Raw genomic sequence first — 17,461 nt, forward strand, 5'->3', positions numbered from 1 at the left:
TTACACTGGAGGCATAGAACGCCGCACGAGGGAGGGGGGGAGGGGGGGAGGGAGTTGGCAGTGTGACAGGAGCTGACTCCTGAGCTCTGCTCGGTGCAAAGCCGATCGAGAGAGAGAATTACACACGGCCAGGGCAACAACAGCAGAGCCAACCTGCTCGTTCTGCTTCTCTGGACGGGTCTCCTCTTGCTGTAGCTGTGCTGCTCAGGGTGGAGGAGCTCCATGCAGCTCAAGGTCAGCGGGCTCCAGCGGCAGCCCGTCCCGTCTGGATCTCGGAGGCCTGCGGAGACGGTCGGGCCTCTGTTTCCCCGCCGTACAGCCGCCTAATGTCCCCCGAGCACGGGGCCGCTCTGCAGGGCCGTGGGACCCCGAGGAGGATGTGAGGCCTCGGGTCGCGGTCGGCGTCGCTTCTTCCAGCCTGATCCTGTGTCGGAGGAAGGAGGGAATGGGCCCGGCCTCGCTGCAGGAGGAGGAGGGAGAGCTGGAGGAAGAGTCCAAGGGGGAGATGGAGGGCTACCGATGCCTCCTGCAGGCGGGCTCCCAGCTGGAGAGCACTCTGCAGCGTGAGTGTCCTAGTTTATTATTCTGCGTGGCCACTGGCCGGCTTTTGGATATAATCCTGTGTTTGCTCTGAAAGCGTTTTTTGGTTTCACTGACTTGGGCACCGATGTTGTTAGTGCGGTTCGGCAGAATGACTTTTAGATTTATTTGCAGTGTTCGCTTGTAACTCCTTAGTTCCATTCCGTGCGGAGCACTGCACTCTGTCTTAGTTTATTAGGTTGCTTTGATCGGCCAGCTCCTGCTCCTGCAGCTTCACTCAAACAACCCAATATGTCAGCTATTTATTCATAGTGATGCTCTGTGGCCTGAATGTTGATAGAATGTGGGTTGGAGTTTGAAGATGCATGCATGCTGATAGAAAACCAAATGGGTGTTGAGTGCATACTTCAGGTATGTGTCATGTATTGAGTCACAAGGCCACTGTTTTGTATTAAATGATGTTATTTTAAGAGAATCTGACCGATACGTTTTTGGAAAACATCACAAACAAAATGACCCTCGCCCTGAAATGATGTACAGTTCTATAAACCGCAGACATAAATTCGGAGAATGAAGATGATGGACAGAAATAGCACCGGATGTGGTTGACAGCTCCGCGGAGCCGCTTCCTCCTCCAAGCTAATGGGATTACTTTTGGATCTCAGCCGCCATGAGTAATTGTTTAATTGATGGACCTTTGCTTATTTCATGGCTCCAGTTCTGTGGTCTGTAGGTAACAGAGACAAGCCCACGGGGAGTTTCTATTGTCATGTTTTCCTTGAAATGTGACCTCTGTCCCGGGTGTACGTCCTACTCAACACGTAGTAGCACCAGTGGTAACACCAGTAGTTATACTGGAATACACAACTTTCTTCTACCCTTCAGAATGCAGCCACCCATCACTCTAATCCCTTTTAGCATTGAGAGCTTTGTTTAGCAAAATATCCCGTGACCTAAAAGCAGCATGAGGCCTCTGTATACTATGAACATGTGTATATGTGTAAGAGGGGATTTCTCTCTCAGCAGGGGATTACGTGTTCTGCTTTTCTGGCTCTATATAATCAGACATCCGCGTGTGTCCTCTTCAAACCGGCTTCTTCCCGCTGCATGACTCACTAACATTTACTGTCACATGTAAGTAATGTACGTATCGCAAATCTGCACAGAACCCTGACGTGGAAGTGTTAATTGTTAAAAAAGACAAATAGAATTCCCTTTGTTCCCAATGTTGACAAGGAATAAAAGCTAAAAAGAAGGTGGGTGAACGTGTGTGCAGCTGATCGCTGTGTAATAAAACCCGTGTGGATGGTTATCAGTGTTTGGACAGTAAAGGTAAGCTTTGCATGCAGACTCAAGGGATTGATCTGAGAGATCGGGTCTAATCTCTGTTTCCGTCCACACCGGCAGACATTCCTCTTTCTCTTTGTGTGAGCGGAGGAGCAAACAGAGGCTATTTGACTTTTGCCTGTGCAAACCGCCCTGCGTGCCACCTGGGCAGAGTATGACGTGAGCTCAAAGGGAACCTCCACGTTTCCCGCTTCAGAAACCCTTTGTCCGGTAAATGTATGAGCGTATAAAGGGAGTTATTAGTGCTTAACTTATACCATTTCTTTGTTTGATTGACAGACTTCAAAGCATTTCATGTGGCAGTGTCCTTAGAATAAGTCCGTGGGATGGGCTATTAGTCAGGGAGAAGGGAGAGTACAGTGTGTCCACACGCTTTACCTCACAGCGGTTTGCAGCTCTTCCTGTGAGCCAACACAGTAGAGGCCCGCAGTGTGTGTGCGTGTGCGCGTGTGTGTGTGTGTGCGTGCGCTTCAGTGGGTTTTCTTTCTTTCCATCAACAAAAGTAGATCCGTATCAAAATCCACCCTGCTGGTTCAAACAGTTTTTTATATGTATGTGATCCACAGCATAATATGCCAGTTTATTTAACATTTTGATTTAACATGACATAACATTTGAGGGTCACAGGCAATAGATGCTCGGATGAGTCTTCCAGGTAACTTTACTCTGCGATGGCGTGCGTGCTGTCCAGCCTCCTCTCGGTTACAGACGCACATGAAATATTCAGCGCTCCCAGTAGAGCTCATTTATTCGCTCCCTGACAACCCGACGGACACTGATACGCAGTCAACGCACGGAGAATAACACCTCCTGCCCTCGCTCTCTTTTTCCCCTCTGTCATCTTTTTATGAGTGTGTTCATCTTCCCCACTTCATTTTGTAACGTCTCCGCTAAGGACGGTTGATGAGACAACCGACCGTGAGCAGATTGATTGATCTGTTGCCTGAACCGAACATTCGCCTCATGGATTGACAAACGTTAAGTTACTCAACACTGTAGAATATGTGTTGAAAATGATTTTCAGGAGAGAAAGCTGTAAAAAAAGTCATATTGATGTACTCCCAATAAGATTCAAGTGCACGTATTGCACGTATATGCAAGTACTCATTTGATGGTTTCTATGGATGTAATCTACTGTAAATGAAATGTGAGCATGTGTTAATGTTTCACATCTGGCTGAGTGACTCCTGGTGCACCAAAGAGAGCAGATGAAAGCCTCTTCTGAACTCCACTGGCACTTTAATAAGAGACCGTGTTGGTTTATTGGCCACTCGGACCTCTAATGGCACCGAACACGAGACACCGTGCACACCAACGCCACTCCAGATGCTTTACGGTAAAAGAGCTAATGCATTTTAATGACGGCATTGTCTAATTTAACCCAGATGCAGGATTTACAGTGTAACCGAGTAATGCCATCGCGTCTTAGATATCCAAGTTCTGTCGTGTGCTTTAGTGTGGACTTAAAGCCTTTGAAACGTTATTTAGGCCCGTTACTCTTAGACTGGTTGTCTCACACGCTATGAACTATGCAAGATGCCCTCTCACCGCTGTGTGCTTCACAAGTATTCCTTTATGTTCCTTGGACGGGACTGGCATTCTTCAACTGATTCCTTGAATTAAAGTCTAGGACTTGGTTTGTAGAACCTCAGTTTTCGGGACACACCACATCCCTCAAGCCTTCTAACCTGTGTGTCTAATCCGTGTATCTTCTTCCAGAGGTGACTGTCCCTGTAAGCTTGAAGGAGGTAGGGGGCTACATAGAGAAACAGGTGGCGTACCTGTCAGGTGAGGCCTTGCTCATGAGTCAATAGGAATCATCGGTGTGTCCCCCCTGTATTTGCAAAGAAACGAATGATAAAATGGATGATATTTTTTCTCCTGCAGGGGGCCGCGGGGAAGACTCCAGTGTCATCATCACCCTGCCAGAGTGCTCCGCTTTCAGTGACATACCGGAGGAAGCTTTAGCCAAAGTCTTTACCTACCTCACTCTCGTCCCCCGGTGTGTCCTTCTTCTTCATCTATTCCTGTCTCATTCTCTCCCTCTGTCGTTCTGCAGTGCACCAAAAGGGCTTGTATTCTTAACACAGCTGGTCTTCGGTGCTCCACGGGGTCGCACGTCATACTCCAAAACTCCCTCTCCCATGAGATTAGTAGTTTACATTGAATTGGTTGCAGCGAATGTTGGGCAATAATAAACAAATGCAGTTCTAAAGCACCAATAGATGATTTGAGTAATCCTTTCTCGTTTGTCTTTCTGATAGCTTTAAAATAAACAAATCACCAAAGATTGAATAGAGTGACCATACAGCTGTGTACAATTTCCTCTTTTTTTTTTTTTGCAGAACAAGGCAACCCGGGGTAAAGTTTATCGTCATTTTAGACCGAAGATTGGATACCTGGGCCTCAATCAAAACTGCACTTGCAAGGATAGCAGTGAGTTTCATGTTTTGTCTCCATTTCATGTAATCAGCAAGGACGTTTAGAACAAATTGTAATATAAGGTGAGTCACTGCACGTGAGCTGCAATGTGACGGTGTGCATGGGCTGCTGTTTTATTTACGAGCCTCTGTCCATGGTGCTGCAATACCTGCACACCACCCATCAGAGACCACTGCTTTTGCACACGGCTTCTGCGTGGTTTGAAGGGGACGCGTGAACAATCTGTACTGAGCGTTCAATTGCACGCTGCTGCAAACGAATGAGTAAGCAAAAACTGTGAGATGACGCGGGCTGCTGAGGAGAGCAGAGGATAAGAAGGGAGGCGGGCGGGGAGGGCAAACACTGCAGTCTGCTACCGGCTACCCTCCGCCTGAGAGGAGGAGGAGGAGGAGGCGGAGGAGGAGGCGGCAGCTGCGGCGGCGGCTGCGGGGTCCTACGGGGGGCTTACACCCAACCGAGATGGCTTCTGACACCATGACGGGTTGCTTTTACCGGCGGGGAATGAAGGCGAAGATGCGCCGGAGCCCGGTAATGAGCCGCTCGTTAGGTCGCGTTCGCCGCGTGAAGGAGTCTGGCTCGGGATGCGGCAGCCTGCGCCGCCCCCCCTGCTGTGCGCACTGCGCGCACTGCGGGGGGGCGTAGCACCTCTGCTTCGTCATGCGACCGGCCGTGTGTGTGTGTGTGTGTGTGCGTGCGCGTCTGCAGGGACCTAAGCTGATGTGATGTGTGTTCATGATGATGCTTGGAGCGATTGACTTCTTCTTGGTCTAGTTTGGACAAATGAATGTCAGAGGTTGGGTGACCTTCGAATGCGTGCGCAGGTTACACATTATTTAAGACAAAACTAAAGGCGATGTTGCAAATACATCCTGGTGCAGGGGATGTTTTTAACCTTGGATAACATATGAAATGATCATTTGCTATGCTTTATAAAGTTTTTGCTGAGTCATGCCAGCAGTCGCAGTCTGTAGTTGGCTCTGTTGCTTTATGAAGTCGTTGCGGATGCATGCAAAGGAAACAACCTCAAACGACCTGAAGATAAGTTGCAGCGTATATGACGTGTGTGTAAATGGCCGATTGACTAAACTGAAGTTTCTCCTGTCAGACGTGGAGGAGGAGAGCTCGCTTTCCTTCTCATAATAATATCATATAAAGTTTTGCACCAAATCCTTATCACCAACATGACCGCGAACCTCTTATCCATCCTCAAGGCATCTTTTCCTGGGAACCTCCACCTGGTCTTGGTGCTCCGACCCACCAGCTTCTTCCACCGCACCGTTACTGACATTGGCTTTCGCTTCAGCCAAGAGGACTTCATGCTCAAGATGCCAGTAAGGCAGCTCCTCCTCAGTTACCAAACATGTCCCACATCACAACCAGGTACACCTCGTTCTTGATCCAACCCCGATCTCCATGAGTCAAAATGTTCTGTGGTGGAAAACGACCAAGAAGACGTGTTGATTTCAGTTCTGAAACAAATATAATGAAGCCAGTTATATTCAGAGGATTGTGATTGTTACAGTAAGCTACTTTAATGTAACAATATCTGATGTTTGTCACGGCATTTACTAAAGACTGGTCAATATGGACAGCCATGCAAGGGGTTTAATGACTCCGTTGACCAATCACACCGCCCAAACTATCTTTCATATTAAAGGAAAATCTGTTTTTTTTCCCCAAAACCATAGGTAAAGATAAATACATACTCTCAACTTTTAGAACTTCACATAGTGTACAAAGTGTTCCTTGTGAAGTCTCAGATCTGGTCTGCGCCTTTAGGTGGTGATGCTGAGCTCTGTCACCGACCTGCTGCACTACATTGATGAAAACCAGCTTACTTCAGAGTTTGGAGGAACTTTGGACTATTGCCATAGCGACTGGATTGTTTTACGAACAGTAAGATACGAACACACCAGGATTAAACGACAAATAGTGTCATTTCTTCTCGTCTTGTTGTTTTATTTCATTTGCATCATTACAGTATGTTTGTGTTTCGTCAGTTTTGATCAAGCTGCTGTTCCTGCACATATAACCATGAAATACAAAATGTCCTTGTCCTTTCCTCCGTAATATGTATGTGGACACTGACAGGTCTCATGCCTGGCTGCTCTCAGAAATCCACCAATGGTTCTGTTTCCTTCCATCTGTGAGGACATGGAGCCAGCGATGGCGCTCGTTTCACTGCCCTGAGTGTTTCGTGTGTGCGCTTTGCTTCCCCTACAGGCCATTGAGAGTTTTGCGGTGACAGTCAAAGACATTGCACAGATGTTACAGGGGTTCGGCACTGAGCTGGCAGAGACAGAGCTTTGCGATGAGGGGAAAACCATCGAGTACCTCCTCGAGTCCCACACTGACAAGTACAGGAAACTCAAGGCAAGGTTTCACTTGTTTACCTACGTGTATAATTACATATATGTATATATATTTTCTTTACAAAGTACTATTTTCAATGCTGTTCATTTATGATGGAAATTGTGCTCTGTTTGACAGGATGCAATCAGGTCGGTGTCAAAGGAAGGTCGCCATCTTCTCGCAAGCCTGGAGACCTCCGGAAAGGAGGGTGACTCCCAGTGGGATGTGAGGCTGGACTGGGAAACAGTACAGAGGTAACCCCCCCCCCCCCCCCCCCCGCAAATGTATAGTTTAATACTTTACTGAGTGCTTTAAAGGTTTATAGAAAGTCCCCCTGTTTTTTAGGCTGCTTTCTCAGCTCAGAGACATGGAGTCAGCATTCGATGGTTTCTTTGAGAAGCATCATCTGAAACTCCATCAGTACCTGCAGCTGCTTAGATACGAACAAAGCTTCCAGGAGGTATTACGGCTCCAGTATGTTTTTCATGTTTGCATGCATGAACATTTTGTGTGTTTGTACTTTCATTTGGGATATGGTCTTGTTTTCATGTTAGTTGCAATGTCTCGAGGAGCACCAGCTTGCCTCTAGACCAGCATTTGTTGTGTGTGTGTCATTTATAGATGGAGTTGTGTCTGGAGCATCTGGTGGGTCAGGAGAGGGAGCTCTCCACATCTGTTGACACTCTGGCTCAAACCGAACAGGCTCTCAAAAGGTTGGACTGCCTGGAATCGAGTGCACAGGTCGACACTTGCCAACACCTGCAAATAACACTTAACCTAGACGGGCAACGGGTGCCAGAGGACGTGGAGCGTGAGTGTGCCCAGATGAATGGACCCCCTCCTCTCGTGTGTGTCTTTGCTGGCCCTATCAGGAGGTGACGTCTCGAGCTCAGATCGTCGTCCTCCACGGACACCAGCTTTCGGCGGGTCACCACTACGCCACGGCCCTCATAATGCAGCGCTGCAACGAGCTCCGCCACCACTGTGACACACTCAATGCTGCTCTCAAGGCCAAGCACACGCGTCTTCTGCTCACACACCAGCTGCTGCTTTGTGTTGGACAGGTATTGAGACGTGTATACGCATCTACGCACACACATATCAGAACACACTGATTTCTTTATTGCGATACCACCTCCAGGCCCAAGGTTGGTGTGACGACGGAGCGTATCTGCTGGCCAATCAGCTGGTAGATAAGTACCAGTCCAAGGAGGGGGCCCAGGCTGCTCTGAGGGACATTGACAGGTTGCTGGAGTTGGCGCCGTCTTTGTTGAGCTCAGGACCGGACGTCCTGGCCATCGAGTACGAAGCTGTCATCACACCTCAGCTGCAGGTCAGTGAAGGAGGCGCTATGTTGAGGGTGAGGTTGTAACTCTGGATGGACCTTCAACTTTATCATATGAACCTGTTCGCAACCAGAATTATGCATCACAAATAGGTTCATCTCAGCTCCGTGTTCTCCTCTCTGTGTCTCTTTGTCCCTGTTAGGCCCAGATTGGGAAAACGTTTGAGAAGCACTCAGCGGTGCAGCAGATGATCCAGAGCCGACAGGCTTGTCTCAGGAAGCTGGCTGATAAACACGTGCGACCCGTCCAACTGGTGGCCCCCAGGGCGGAGAACCCACCCCGCTCCAAGTCCCCGCTCTTCTCCCCCAAACACGGTCAGCTCATTTATTCACTACAATCAAATAAACGGCCTTTGTCTTCAGTGAGCTGCACACACGGGGAGCTTTCCACAGATCTACCAGCTCTCCTCCCACCCTCCCTGTTTCTCCAGTCGCTTCCGGTATGTTGTCTCGTCCCGGCCCTCGTGGCCTGGCACCATCCCCCCCCCCAGCTTCTGTCCTTTAGGCACCATGGTTAAATCAACACATGACACGGTCCCTGTGAGTAATGCTAAGATGTTCCCGAATGGGCTTCAGGGCTTGCAGGCCACCTTTACAAACAAGCTAGAATGCGGGTAGAAGTTATAATCAGTCTGCTGGGAAATATCCGACTGCTTTATTAGGCAGGAAGGCTCATATGAAGCCATATGTGGTTCGTATATATTAAAGAAGCTTTCATCTCCCTTTAGGTCACAAGGGAGGTTGCAAAGCTAACTGTATACGATGCAGTGTTCATCATTCATTCTGTGTGTGTTTTTCTTGTTTATTGTATCCAGCGAAAGCACCATAATCACTGAGGGTATATCCCAAAAAGCTTCTTCAAATTGCCATTCACGTCTTTAAGGCTTTGCTATCCGTGATATGAAGCCATGCTCACGAGGCTAATAACAAGAAAGAGAATACGGAGTGATTAGGAACCCTCTGTGACACAAGAGACAGCAGCCATATAAGAGAGGAAATGACATCACATGCACACAGGTACTCGCGCGTAGGTGCACGCTCACGCACTGATTCACGTCACGTGGCGCATGCGAGGGTTCAGTGCTCAGATTCAGGTGCAGGGATCGAAAGCACACTGACAGGCGAGTGAAAACTGACTTTAGATCTTTACATACTGGTTCCAGGCTGCACCCCCACAGAAGGAAACCTGTTTCAGTGTTTAGTCACTGAGAAATCGCGTTGCCTCATTAGATCACATGACTGCCATGGGTCGGTAATCACACGTGTGCACTTCAATGAGTCGCTGGTAACGATGTGACTTTTACAGGTGACGGGTTGAAGTTCACGTTCGACCTCTCTCTGCCCGGGAAGAGAACGTCCCGAAAGAGCCCCAACTCTAGAAAAGTGAGCAAATATGAGAAGCTTTTATTTCTTTGTCTTAGTTTGTTTCAAGATGAATTTGACGGACATATCTGTAGATTTTTATGAATAACTTCTGACAGCCCTATTTTTCCAGCTGTGTCGAACCCCAAATTATTTATTTTTTCGAAATCTTCCCATCTCTAGTCCGATCATTTGTTCAGTGTGTCAGTGTTGTCCGTCCGTGTTGCGCTCAGATTGAGGTGATACACGACTACCAGGAGAGCCGGAGCTGCGTGTCCTACGGTCTGGACGGAGAGGACAGCCCAGATGTCTTGAAGCGGTGAGGAGACGGCGTCTCGCTGCTCTTGATGTTGTTTAGTTTGTGATTCTCTCTGTTCACCGCTAATAACGCCCCCCCCCTGTCACAGACACGTGATGAGGGAACTAATAGAGACGGAGAGAATCTATGTGGAGGAGCTGCTGTCAGTTCTGCTGGTGAGAAAACGCACATTCGCCCTTCTTTTTATACAACGCGAGAATAGAAAAGGCCTCATGGTGGATTCTCCCTCGTACTGTATGCTTGTTGTTGATTACATTACTCCTGCATGCGCCACACACTTCCTTGATTATGTGGCTGTGATTTAATGTATTGCAGGGATACAGAGCAGAGATGGACAGTCCATCTCTGTCGGGGCTTCTGCCTGCGATCCTGCGCAGCAAGAGGAACGTCCTCTTTGGAAACACGCCCGAGATCTATAACTTTCACAGCAGGTAAGTGACTCACATCACTCCAACGCGCAAAACGATTAAACAAAAGAACACTGCTGTAAGGAGACAAATGTGGTTGCAATATAAGCTGAAGATTAGCAGTATATTGATCTGGTGGTACGTTGGAGTGTAGCTTAACATACTTTGAGATGTTTGCTTTGAGGGACCTAGAAAGGGTCTTTTTTTAATCCTGATTTAATCCTTGACCTTTGACCCTTTCTTTGGGAGTGCAGGGTTTTCCTTCAGGACCTGGAGGGATGCCTGGAGGCTCCTGAAAGTGTGGGAGCCTGTTTCCTCAAGCGGGTGAGATGACACGTGTTTGTGTTGTGTAGCTGCTTCGCAGTTGAATCATTCTTGCGTCATTTCTTACCTTATTTGTCAAACAGATTTGTCTTTCCTGTCCCATTAGAAAGAGAGTTTCCAAATGTATGAATGCTACTGTCAGAATAAGCCGCGCTCCGACGCGCTGTGGAAACAATTCTCAGACTGCAGCTTCTTTCAGGTCAGTTTTACCACAATATCATTAAAAAAAAAGAAGTAAAAATGACTGTAAATATTTGTGTCACACAAAAAGGCCGCGGCCTAGTTTTAAAGTAACAACTAAAAACACGTGGTCTGTCTTTGACCAACATTGCATTCATTGGTCTTTATATTTTTCTTCCTTGTGAAGGAGTGTCAGAAGAAGCTGGAGCACAAACTGGGCCTGGACTCCTACCTTCTGAAACCAGTGCAGCGCCTCACCAAGTACCAGCTGCTGCTTAAGGTCAGACGGAGTGTGATGTCCTTTCACAAACATGCACACAAACATTATACATGTGAAGCAACTCTCAATTCATAAAATGTGATGTTAAATGTCAGTAAAATCCCCAAACAAAAACCCCACTGAACACCAGATCCACACTTTTTTCTCTGTTTTTCTCTGCGCTCATGTATTCGTGTGCACCGCTCTGTTCTTTTGACTGCGCGCTCAGGAACTTCTCAAACACAGTACAGACTGCGAGGGCTCCTCAGAACTGCAGGAGGCCCTGACGGCGATGCTGGACCTGCTCAAGTCAGTCAATGACTCCATGCATCAGATAGCCATCACGGGATACGAGGTGAAGCAACGCGGGCGTCTTCCCACGCAGGATGAGCTCACAGCGGAGGCTCACGCACGACCTCCTTTCTCTCGTCGCATGCAGGGGGACATTTGCGAGCTGGGCCGCGTGCTGATGCAGGGTTCTTTCAGCGTGTGGATCAGCCACAAGAAGGGTCCCACGCGCATGAAGGAGCTGGCTCGGTTCAAGCCCATGCAGAGACACCTCTTCCTGTACGAGAGAGCCCTGCTCTTCTGCAAGCGCCGGGAGGAGCACGCAGGCGGCGGCGACAAGACCCCGTCGTACAGCTTCAAGCACTGTCTGAAGGTGGGTCTGTGTCTGCGTCCCAGAGGGTTACGCCGGCCAGTTGTTCAGCCCGCGTTAGAGATGTGTTACAATACTGTACTGGTCCATGCTACAGGTAAGCATTCAGTGATGTTCCTCATGTTAATCATCTCAAAGGAGGAGGTTGGTAAAATTGTCATTACTCATCATGATGAATGTTTATACAGCAGAATAAACGGTCCAAATGTTCCACACCGCAATGATCTGACTCTGATAGGTGTAAACATGACTTTTTAAAACCTCAAAAAACTTGATGATAATAATTTAATCATTCAAAAACACAATTTACTGTGGAGTTAAAAAAAAAGCTTATATTTAAAGTTGAAATCCTGACAATGGTTTCCTATTCAACACTATCAAAAGTTACAGTAAGGCGAGAAAAGGCCCAGCACAGTTCAACAAATTCAATGCTCCAATTCAGTGCTTCATATAAAACCATTCAAACTCAAACTCAAAAATCAGGTTAAATAATTCATAAAAACAAATAAGAACAGACTTTTGAACAACAAACCAGATAAAAAGCTGCAGTGCAGTGATGAAATAAACAGTAAAAAGCATCCACTTCATCCTTGGATCTGGTAGTAACGCTCCAGTCACACTAATCCCTTTAGCATAACATTTTATTACCTCCGTTAAATGCAGACACTCGTGTTATCATCACTGACTTGACCTCTAATTAGGTTTTAGCGCTACGTAATGAAGGGAATTATCCTCCGGAGACACCGAGTTCACGTCCCGCCGTCTGTGGGAAGTTGCCCCGCTGGCCTCAGAACCCCGTTGTGTTCCTGTAAGACGTCTTTTGTTGTGCGTGTGGATGCGTGTGCGGAGGTGGATGTGTGCGTCGCAGCGGGTGTCCCACCAACAGCTGCCGCTCCGGCTCTTGATTTATTATTGAGGGTGTGGGGAGGAAGCAGTCGCACAGCGGAGGTGTGTGTGTGTGTGTGTGTGAGTGTTTTTTTGCTGTGACAGGACAGATGTGTTACATGATGTAAGTCTGATGCAGGGCGCTCATCCTAATGCTGTGTGTGTGTTTGTGTGTCTGGGGGTGTAAACAGTGTATGTATCTCTTGGCAGATGACTGCTGTGGGGATCACGGAGAACGTCAAGGGAGATGTGAAGAAGTTTGAGATCTGGTACAGTGGCAGGGAGGAAGTGTATGTGGTTCAGGTAAGGAGTCGGAGAAAAGTTGAATGTCAAAGCTTCTACAGCAGTTTAAATCCACTATGACTGTGTATGTCGTCTCTCAGGCTCCCACAGTGGAGGTGAAGATGGCCTGGCTCAATGAGCTCCGCAGGATCCTGACCAACCAGCAGAAGCTATTGAGAGGTCCGTGAAAAACTGGTGTCAATGTGGGTCAAAGACTCCAAGGCCTAATCCCAATCCCATTCTCCTACTTCTGTTCTTAGCAATATGACGTTATAAAATATGAAACGAACGATTGTCCATCATACGTTTTGACGTTGGATTCAGGGTTCAAGGACTTTGGGTATTTGGGTATTTGGCCGCCGTTCAAACACGTTCTGGCTTCTTTGAGCTCCCATCACACAAACCCAGGACTGTTTTTTTCTGATACATTCAGTTGAAAAACCTAGATGGATTGTCTTTACCGTACCGTGTTGAAAGATGATGGTGGACATGGTGTCATGTATTCATTCATTCGCTTATTGCCGCGTATGCTCCCATTCACAAATACGCAAACGGACACAAAGCTGGCGACAAAGCGGGCCCTTCTGCTCAAAAAAATAAAACTAAAATGACGCCTTCTTTCTCTTTTCACAGACGAAGCAAATCAACACGGCCAAATGGTCGGGCACATGCAGCTTCCTCCACCGCTCTCTGAGAGGTCAGTGTCTGCTCCGTGTTGACAGATGAAGTATTTACAGCTTTGTGTTTCCAAGCAAAAGCTGTTTTTTTTTTAATTTGAGCACAGCTTGAGTGAATGTGACGATGTCATCTGTGCGTTGCCCCGGTAGCAGCTTTTTGTGTCTATTGGTGTTCGGCAACGGGCGCAGGCCCCATTCCGTCCGCTGCTGTCCACTTGCCCAATCCCGACTCCCCCCCCCCTCCCTCCCACCCCCTACCTGCAGGGGCATGCGGCCGTCAGGAGTGGCCCCCAGGGGCTGTCTGCCGGGGTCGGACTTTGTCTCGCTGTCGGCCGACGTGTTTCTGTGCCTGCGTTCCCGGAGCCCCCGTCCCCGAAGCCCCCGGCAACGGCCCCAGCCGCGCCCTCGCCAACTCCCCCAGAGACACTGACCCGCCCTAATGCTCAGTGGTAAACTCAGCCCGGCTCGCCGCGCCCCGGCATGAACTGCCCGGCCTGGCTTGCGGACCAAAAAAGCCCCCCAGGGCCGCTGTGTTTGCATACTGATCGTCACCAGCACGCTCTCGCTGTAACCTCCATTCTGGTTCACGACTGACCCCTTTCACCTCCTCCCCGCGTGTCTCAGCAGCCCCTCCATGGCGCTGTTAACACGGTATCCATAAACACTCATTACTGCATTGAACAGTTGCTATGCTGCATGTAATGCACACCCAGAAAAGAAGAATTGGAGTCATCATTCCATACATTTTGCAGCTTTTTGTGATAAATCTAGACCAGATGCGAAGGTCTGTGAGTCCTACTCCCCACTTTTAGAGACAAGCTTGCACATGGCTGATCTGTGCTGCTGTGTGTGGCGGCTGCCTGAAAGGTCACTGTTGTATGAGGAACAACAGGATAGAGTTGTTCCTTGACACTGATCCAGGGCCAGCTATGACGTTGGAGGTATGGATCAGTTTCAGGAGACCAGAGCTCACCCTGGATGGTGTGGCTGAGGACAACGTCTATCCTGAGTGTGTCTACTGACCGTGTGAAGCATTTGATGAGGCCTGTGGTTTTGTGTTGTTGCCCCAGCAAACTGCAGAGGGCGTCAGTGAGCTCAGAGGAAACGGAGTCGGGGAGAAGCAGTCCGGACCCCCAGACTCACTCCCCCAAACACCTGCACAACCGCAAGAGTGAGGAGCTCTAGTACACACACGTGTATTACACAATCAAGTAGATGTTTAGCAACTAGACTAAACTTTAATTTGGTAATAGTTTACTAAATAACTGCTTTAGATCTAGTTAAATAAAGGTATTCATCAATACCCGTACCAGCCCTTGGTGATGTGCGTTTCACAGGTTGGCCCGGAGCTCATAGTTCTGTCGACGTGTGCGAGGGTCTGGATGGGTGGTCTGCAGGTCGGGGTGCCTTCCACCCGGCTGACGCGCAGGGGGAGGCTTTGGTGCAGCTGGTGAGGCCGACAGTGGAGGGAAGAGTCCTCGTTGTTGACAAAAGAAAGACTGCGTTCTGTGCTTAGAATGAACTTTCATACTACTGTTATGACAAACTACATGATGACTTTCCTTTTTCTATTCTATACGTTACATTTTTCATACTGTGACATCACGTTTTGAACCTACTTCTTTTTAGTAGCATATTTTTTTTTGGTGACATATTTCCACATTCTTCATTATTTTATTTCCCTAGGGTTAGGGTTAGGAAACTACTTCACTTACTATACATTTATTTTTCTACTTTGGTTTTTAACTTGTAACCATTGAGTAAATGTTTTGAACACATTTTTTTTTACTTTTTGTTAATCAATTTTTCATGACTACTGTTGTTTTTTATGGAATAATAATATTTCCTTCAAATTGTGAAGTCTTTACTATATAAATACATATATAAATGAAAACGTCCTTTTTGGGTTAGTCCCCAGGAACATACAGAGCTTTGGCTGACTGCCTTCAAAACGGACCGGACAGCATCGCCCTCAAATGTGGAGACGTCATCCAACTGCAGTTCGAAGACAACAAGGGACGCTGGTGAGTTTTCAGGCAGCGAACACACGTAATGTGACGTGAAATGGTCCCTCAGGGAAGCTTTGGGATTTTTGTTCAATTCTTACTGCCATTTCCCGGTTTTCTTCATCCTTTAGGATGGTAAAAAACCTGAGCGGGCAGCGGGAGGGCTTCGTAGCAGTTTCCAGCCTGCAGCTGGTTCTAGTGGACACCAATCGAGGGAACACCGGACTAAGGGGTGAAGAAAAGACCACAACATGAAGCTGAGCCAACTTTTCTTTACCCCTTCATTCCCTTTTTATAAGTCTGTAATATTTTCTTTTAGACCCAATAAACCCGAAGGCGAGAAAGCTCAGCTCCCCGTAGAGAAGAAAGCAGAGGATGCGAATCTGCCGGAAGGAACCAGTCGGACCGTATCTGTCTCATCGCTGATCTTCACTCACCCAGCCACGTCTGCTTCCTCCGGCACAGATCAATGGTTAAAGGGAAGAACGCGAGAGTCCGCGCAGCTCATTGTCTTCCAGCTTCTGATGGACGATCTACTGGGTTGACTGTCGCCGTCTTTTGGATGGCGGAGGTGTGACGCGGCACCGCTGCAGAGGCTCAGGAGCCGTTTGGCCCTATCCTGATCCTGATCCTGATTGGTCTTTCTGATTGGTGGGGAGAATCCACCGTGTATCCCAAACAGCGTCAGGCTGTGAGGTCGTTTGTCGAGTCACAATCAGTGGAGTCTTCCTCATTCCAAATAGCAGCGGGTGTCCCTGTTGTGTCTCGTTGTGAAAGGACCCCAGGATTTGCCTGAAACATTTCTTAAAGCAGAGACTTTTCTACATATACATACTTTTTAACATTTGTCTTAACTTACCGTTTCCTCTTTGTGTAGCTACTTGATATTTGCCCATCGAATTACTTCATTGTATTGAATTCCTCCTCAAGGCACAGTCTCGGAGTTAGAATGCCAAAATGTGCCGTGCCATAATGCCTTTTTTATTCCTGCTCTTTTTGAGTCTCTTGTACGTACTGTTTGCAAAAGGAAACACCCTTTTATTGCTTTAACCTGACCTCATAAATATTCAAAAGGCACTTTAAAATCGGTGGATGGACAGGAGAGACAAACGGAAAAATCCACCTACCGTCTCCTGAATGTGTTTTCTTCTCAGCTTGGCCTTTGTCTTATTGTGTGTTTTCTCGTACTCATGCCGTGAGATGCAGGGGTGGATGCCGGCAGCGGGAGACATGTCACAGTAATAGACAAGAGAGAGAGAGGGGGAGACCCTGCTGTCTCCCCCCCTCCTTCACAGCGCCATCACAGCTCAGTTCATCTGGGGTTCCCTATAGAAAGGGATCGTACTACCAGCACGAAATGCACCCTCTGTGTTTGAACGCTTCGTTTTATATGAATTGCAGACTTCTATGAATTCGCCGCTTCAAATCGAGACCCTGTCAGAGGGCTGCCTTTAAATCCACTGTGTTTGACATGTGAATTAGTGCAGAAAGCAGCGCTACACATTTCCTATGTTATTTATTTTACTGTCATGTTGTTCCTTCATATTGTGAGGTTTCTATGCAGCTCTGAATGTAATTACAATTCCATTTATTTAAAAGGATCAAAAACCCATTCTATTTATTTGTATCATATTTAACAAAACCGGATGGTTTCTTTGTAACTTTAATCCAAAATGCTGCAGATTTTGCACAGATTTTCCAGCTGGAAAAACAAACAACAACTGCTTGAAATATTAGTTAACCCGATGAGCCAATTAACGTCAGCGGGTTATTGAATGTTTCTTTAAGATGAAAATGCATGGCAACTAAACACTGAGCAGCTTCGTACCGCTCGGCCTTTCCGAATTGTCTCGCTTTTGTACGGCTTCAGTTTCAGTAATGAAATAAATCTTTTATTGCAATAATTAGTCATTGAGATTGAGATTAATTGAGATACTGTTTGATTGAAAACTAAGACTGTGCTTTTTTTCATGCACGCTTATTTCTGCATTTTTGTTTCACTTCTATAATAAAACCATGCAGATTTTCTCTGTTTCTCTGTGACTGAACACCACTACTTGCATGACATGTACTCAC

General features: G+C 47.4%; 1 protein-coding gene across 5 annotated transcripts; it reads left to right on the forward strand.

Moving 5' to 3' along the window:
* Positions 1 to 49: 49 nt before the first annotated feature.
* Positions 50 to 17,411, forward strand: mcf2a (MCF.2 cell line derived transforming sequence a). Of its 5 annotated transcripts, XR_013467307.1 has the most exons (31): positions 50 to 563; positions 3,607 to 3,675; positions 3,775 to 3,889; positions 4,233 to 4,323; positions 5,541 to 5,660; positions 6,109 to 6,225; positions 6,553 to 6,702; positions 6,820 to 6,935; positions 7,027 to 7,141; positions 7,303 to 7,422; positions 7,554 to 7,745; positions 7,823 to 8,014; positions 8,170 to 8,341; positions 9,333 to 9,409; positions 9,622 to 9,707; positions 9,796 to 9,862; positions 10,023 to 10,138; positions 10,369 to 10,438; positions 10,545 to 10,637; positions 10,806 to 10,898; positions 11,107 to 11,232; positions 11,317 to 11,538; positions 12,631 to 12,723; positions 12,804 to 12,882; positions 13,336 to 13,399; positions 13,644 to 13,828; positions 14,450 to 14,550; positions 14,717 to 14,829; positions 15,291 to 15,403; positions 15,517 to 15,617; positions 15,705 to 17,411. XR_013467307.1 is itself a non-coding variant. In XM_040173561.2 (30 exons), exons 1-30 carry the CDS (start codon positions 446 to 448, stop codon positions 15,743 to 15,745), a joined length of 3,342 nt encoding a protein of 1,113 aa, XP_040029495.2. In that variant the 5' UTR covers positions 50 to 445; the 3' UTR covers positions 15,746 to 17,411. The 5 variants fall into 5 exon arrangements, 3 of the variants coding, with proteins under 3 accessions (XP_040029495.2, XP_077956736.1, XP_040029498.2); XM_040173561.2 differs by lacking the exon at positions 13,644 to 13,828; XM_078100610.1 differs by lacking the exons at positions 50 to 563; positions 13,644 to 13,828 and having other exon boundaries at positions 5,541 to 5,709.
* Positions 17,412 to 17,461: the final 50 nt, after the last annotated feature.

Source organism: Gasterosteus aculeatus, chromosome 4, assembly GCF_964276395.1.
Source record: "Gasterosteus aculeatus chromosome 4, fGasAcu3.hap1.1, whole genome shotgun sequence".
In the NCBI taxonomy this organism is placed as follows: domain Eukaryota; kingdom Metazoa; phylum Chordata; class Actinopteri; order Perciformes; family Gasterosteidae; genus Gasterosteus; species Gasterosteus aculeatus.

Excerpts from the sequence above, each read along its gene's own strand:
- mcf2a (XM_040173561.2), top strand. The coding sequence starts at position 446 with ATGGGCCCGGCCTCGCTGCAGGAGGAGGAGGGAGAGCTGGAGGAAGAG. Across the intron at positions 3,890-4,232 it reads TACCTCACTCTCGTCCCCCG|AACAAGGCAACCCGGGGTAA; the intron begins GTGTGTCCTTCT and ends TTTTTTTTGCAG. Across the intron at positions 8,342-9,332 it reads GCTCTTCTCCCCCAAACACG|GTGACGGGTTGAAGTTCACG; the intron begins GTCAGCTCATTT and ends TGACTTTTACAG.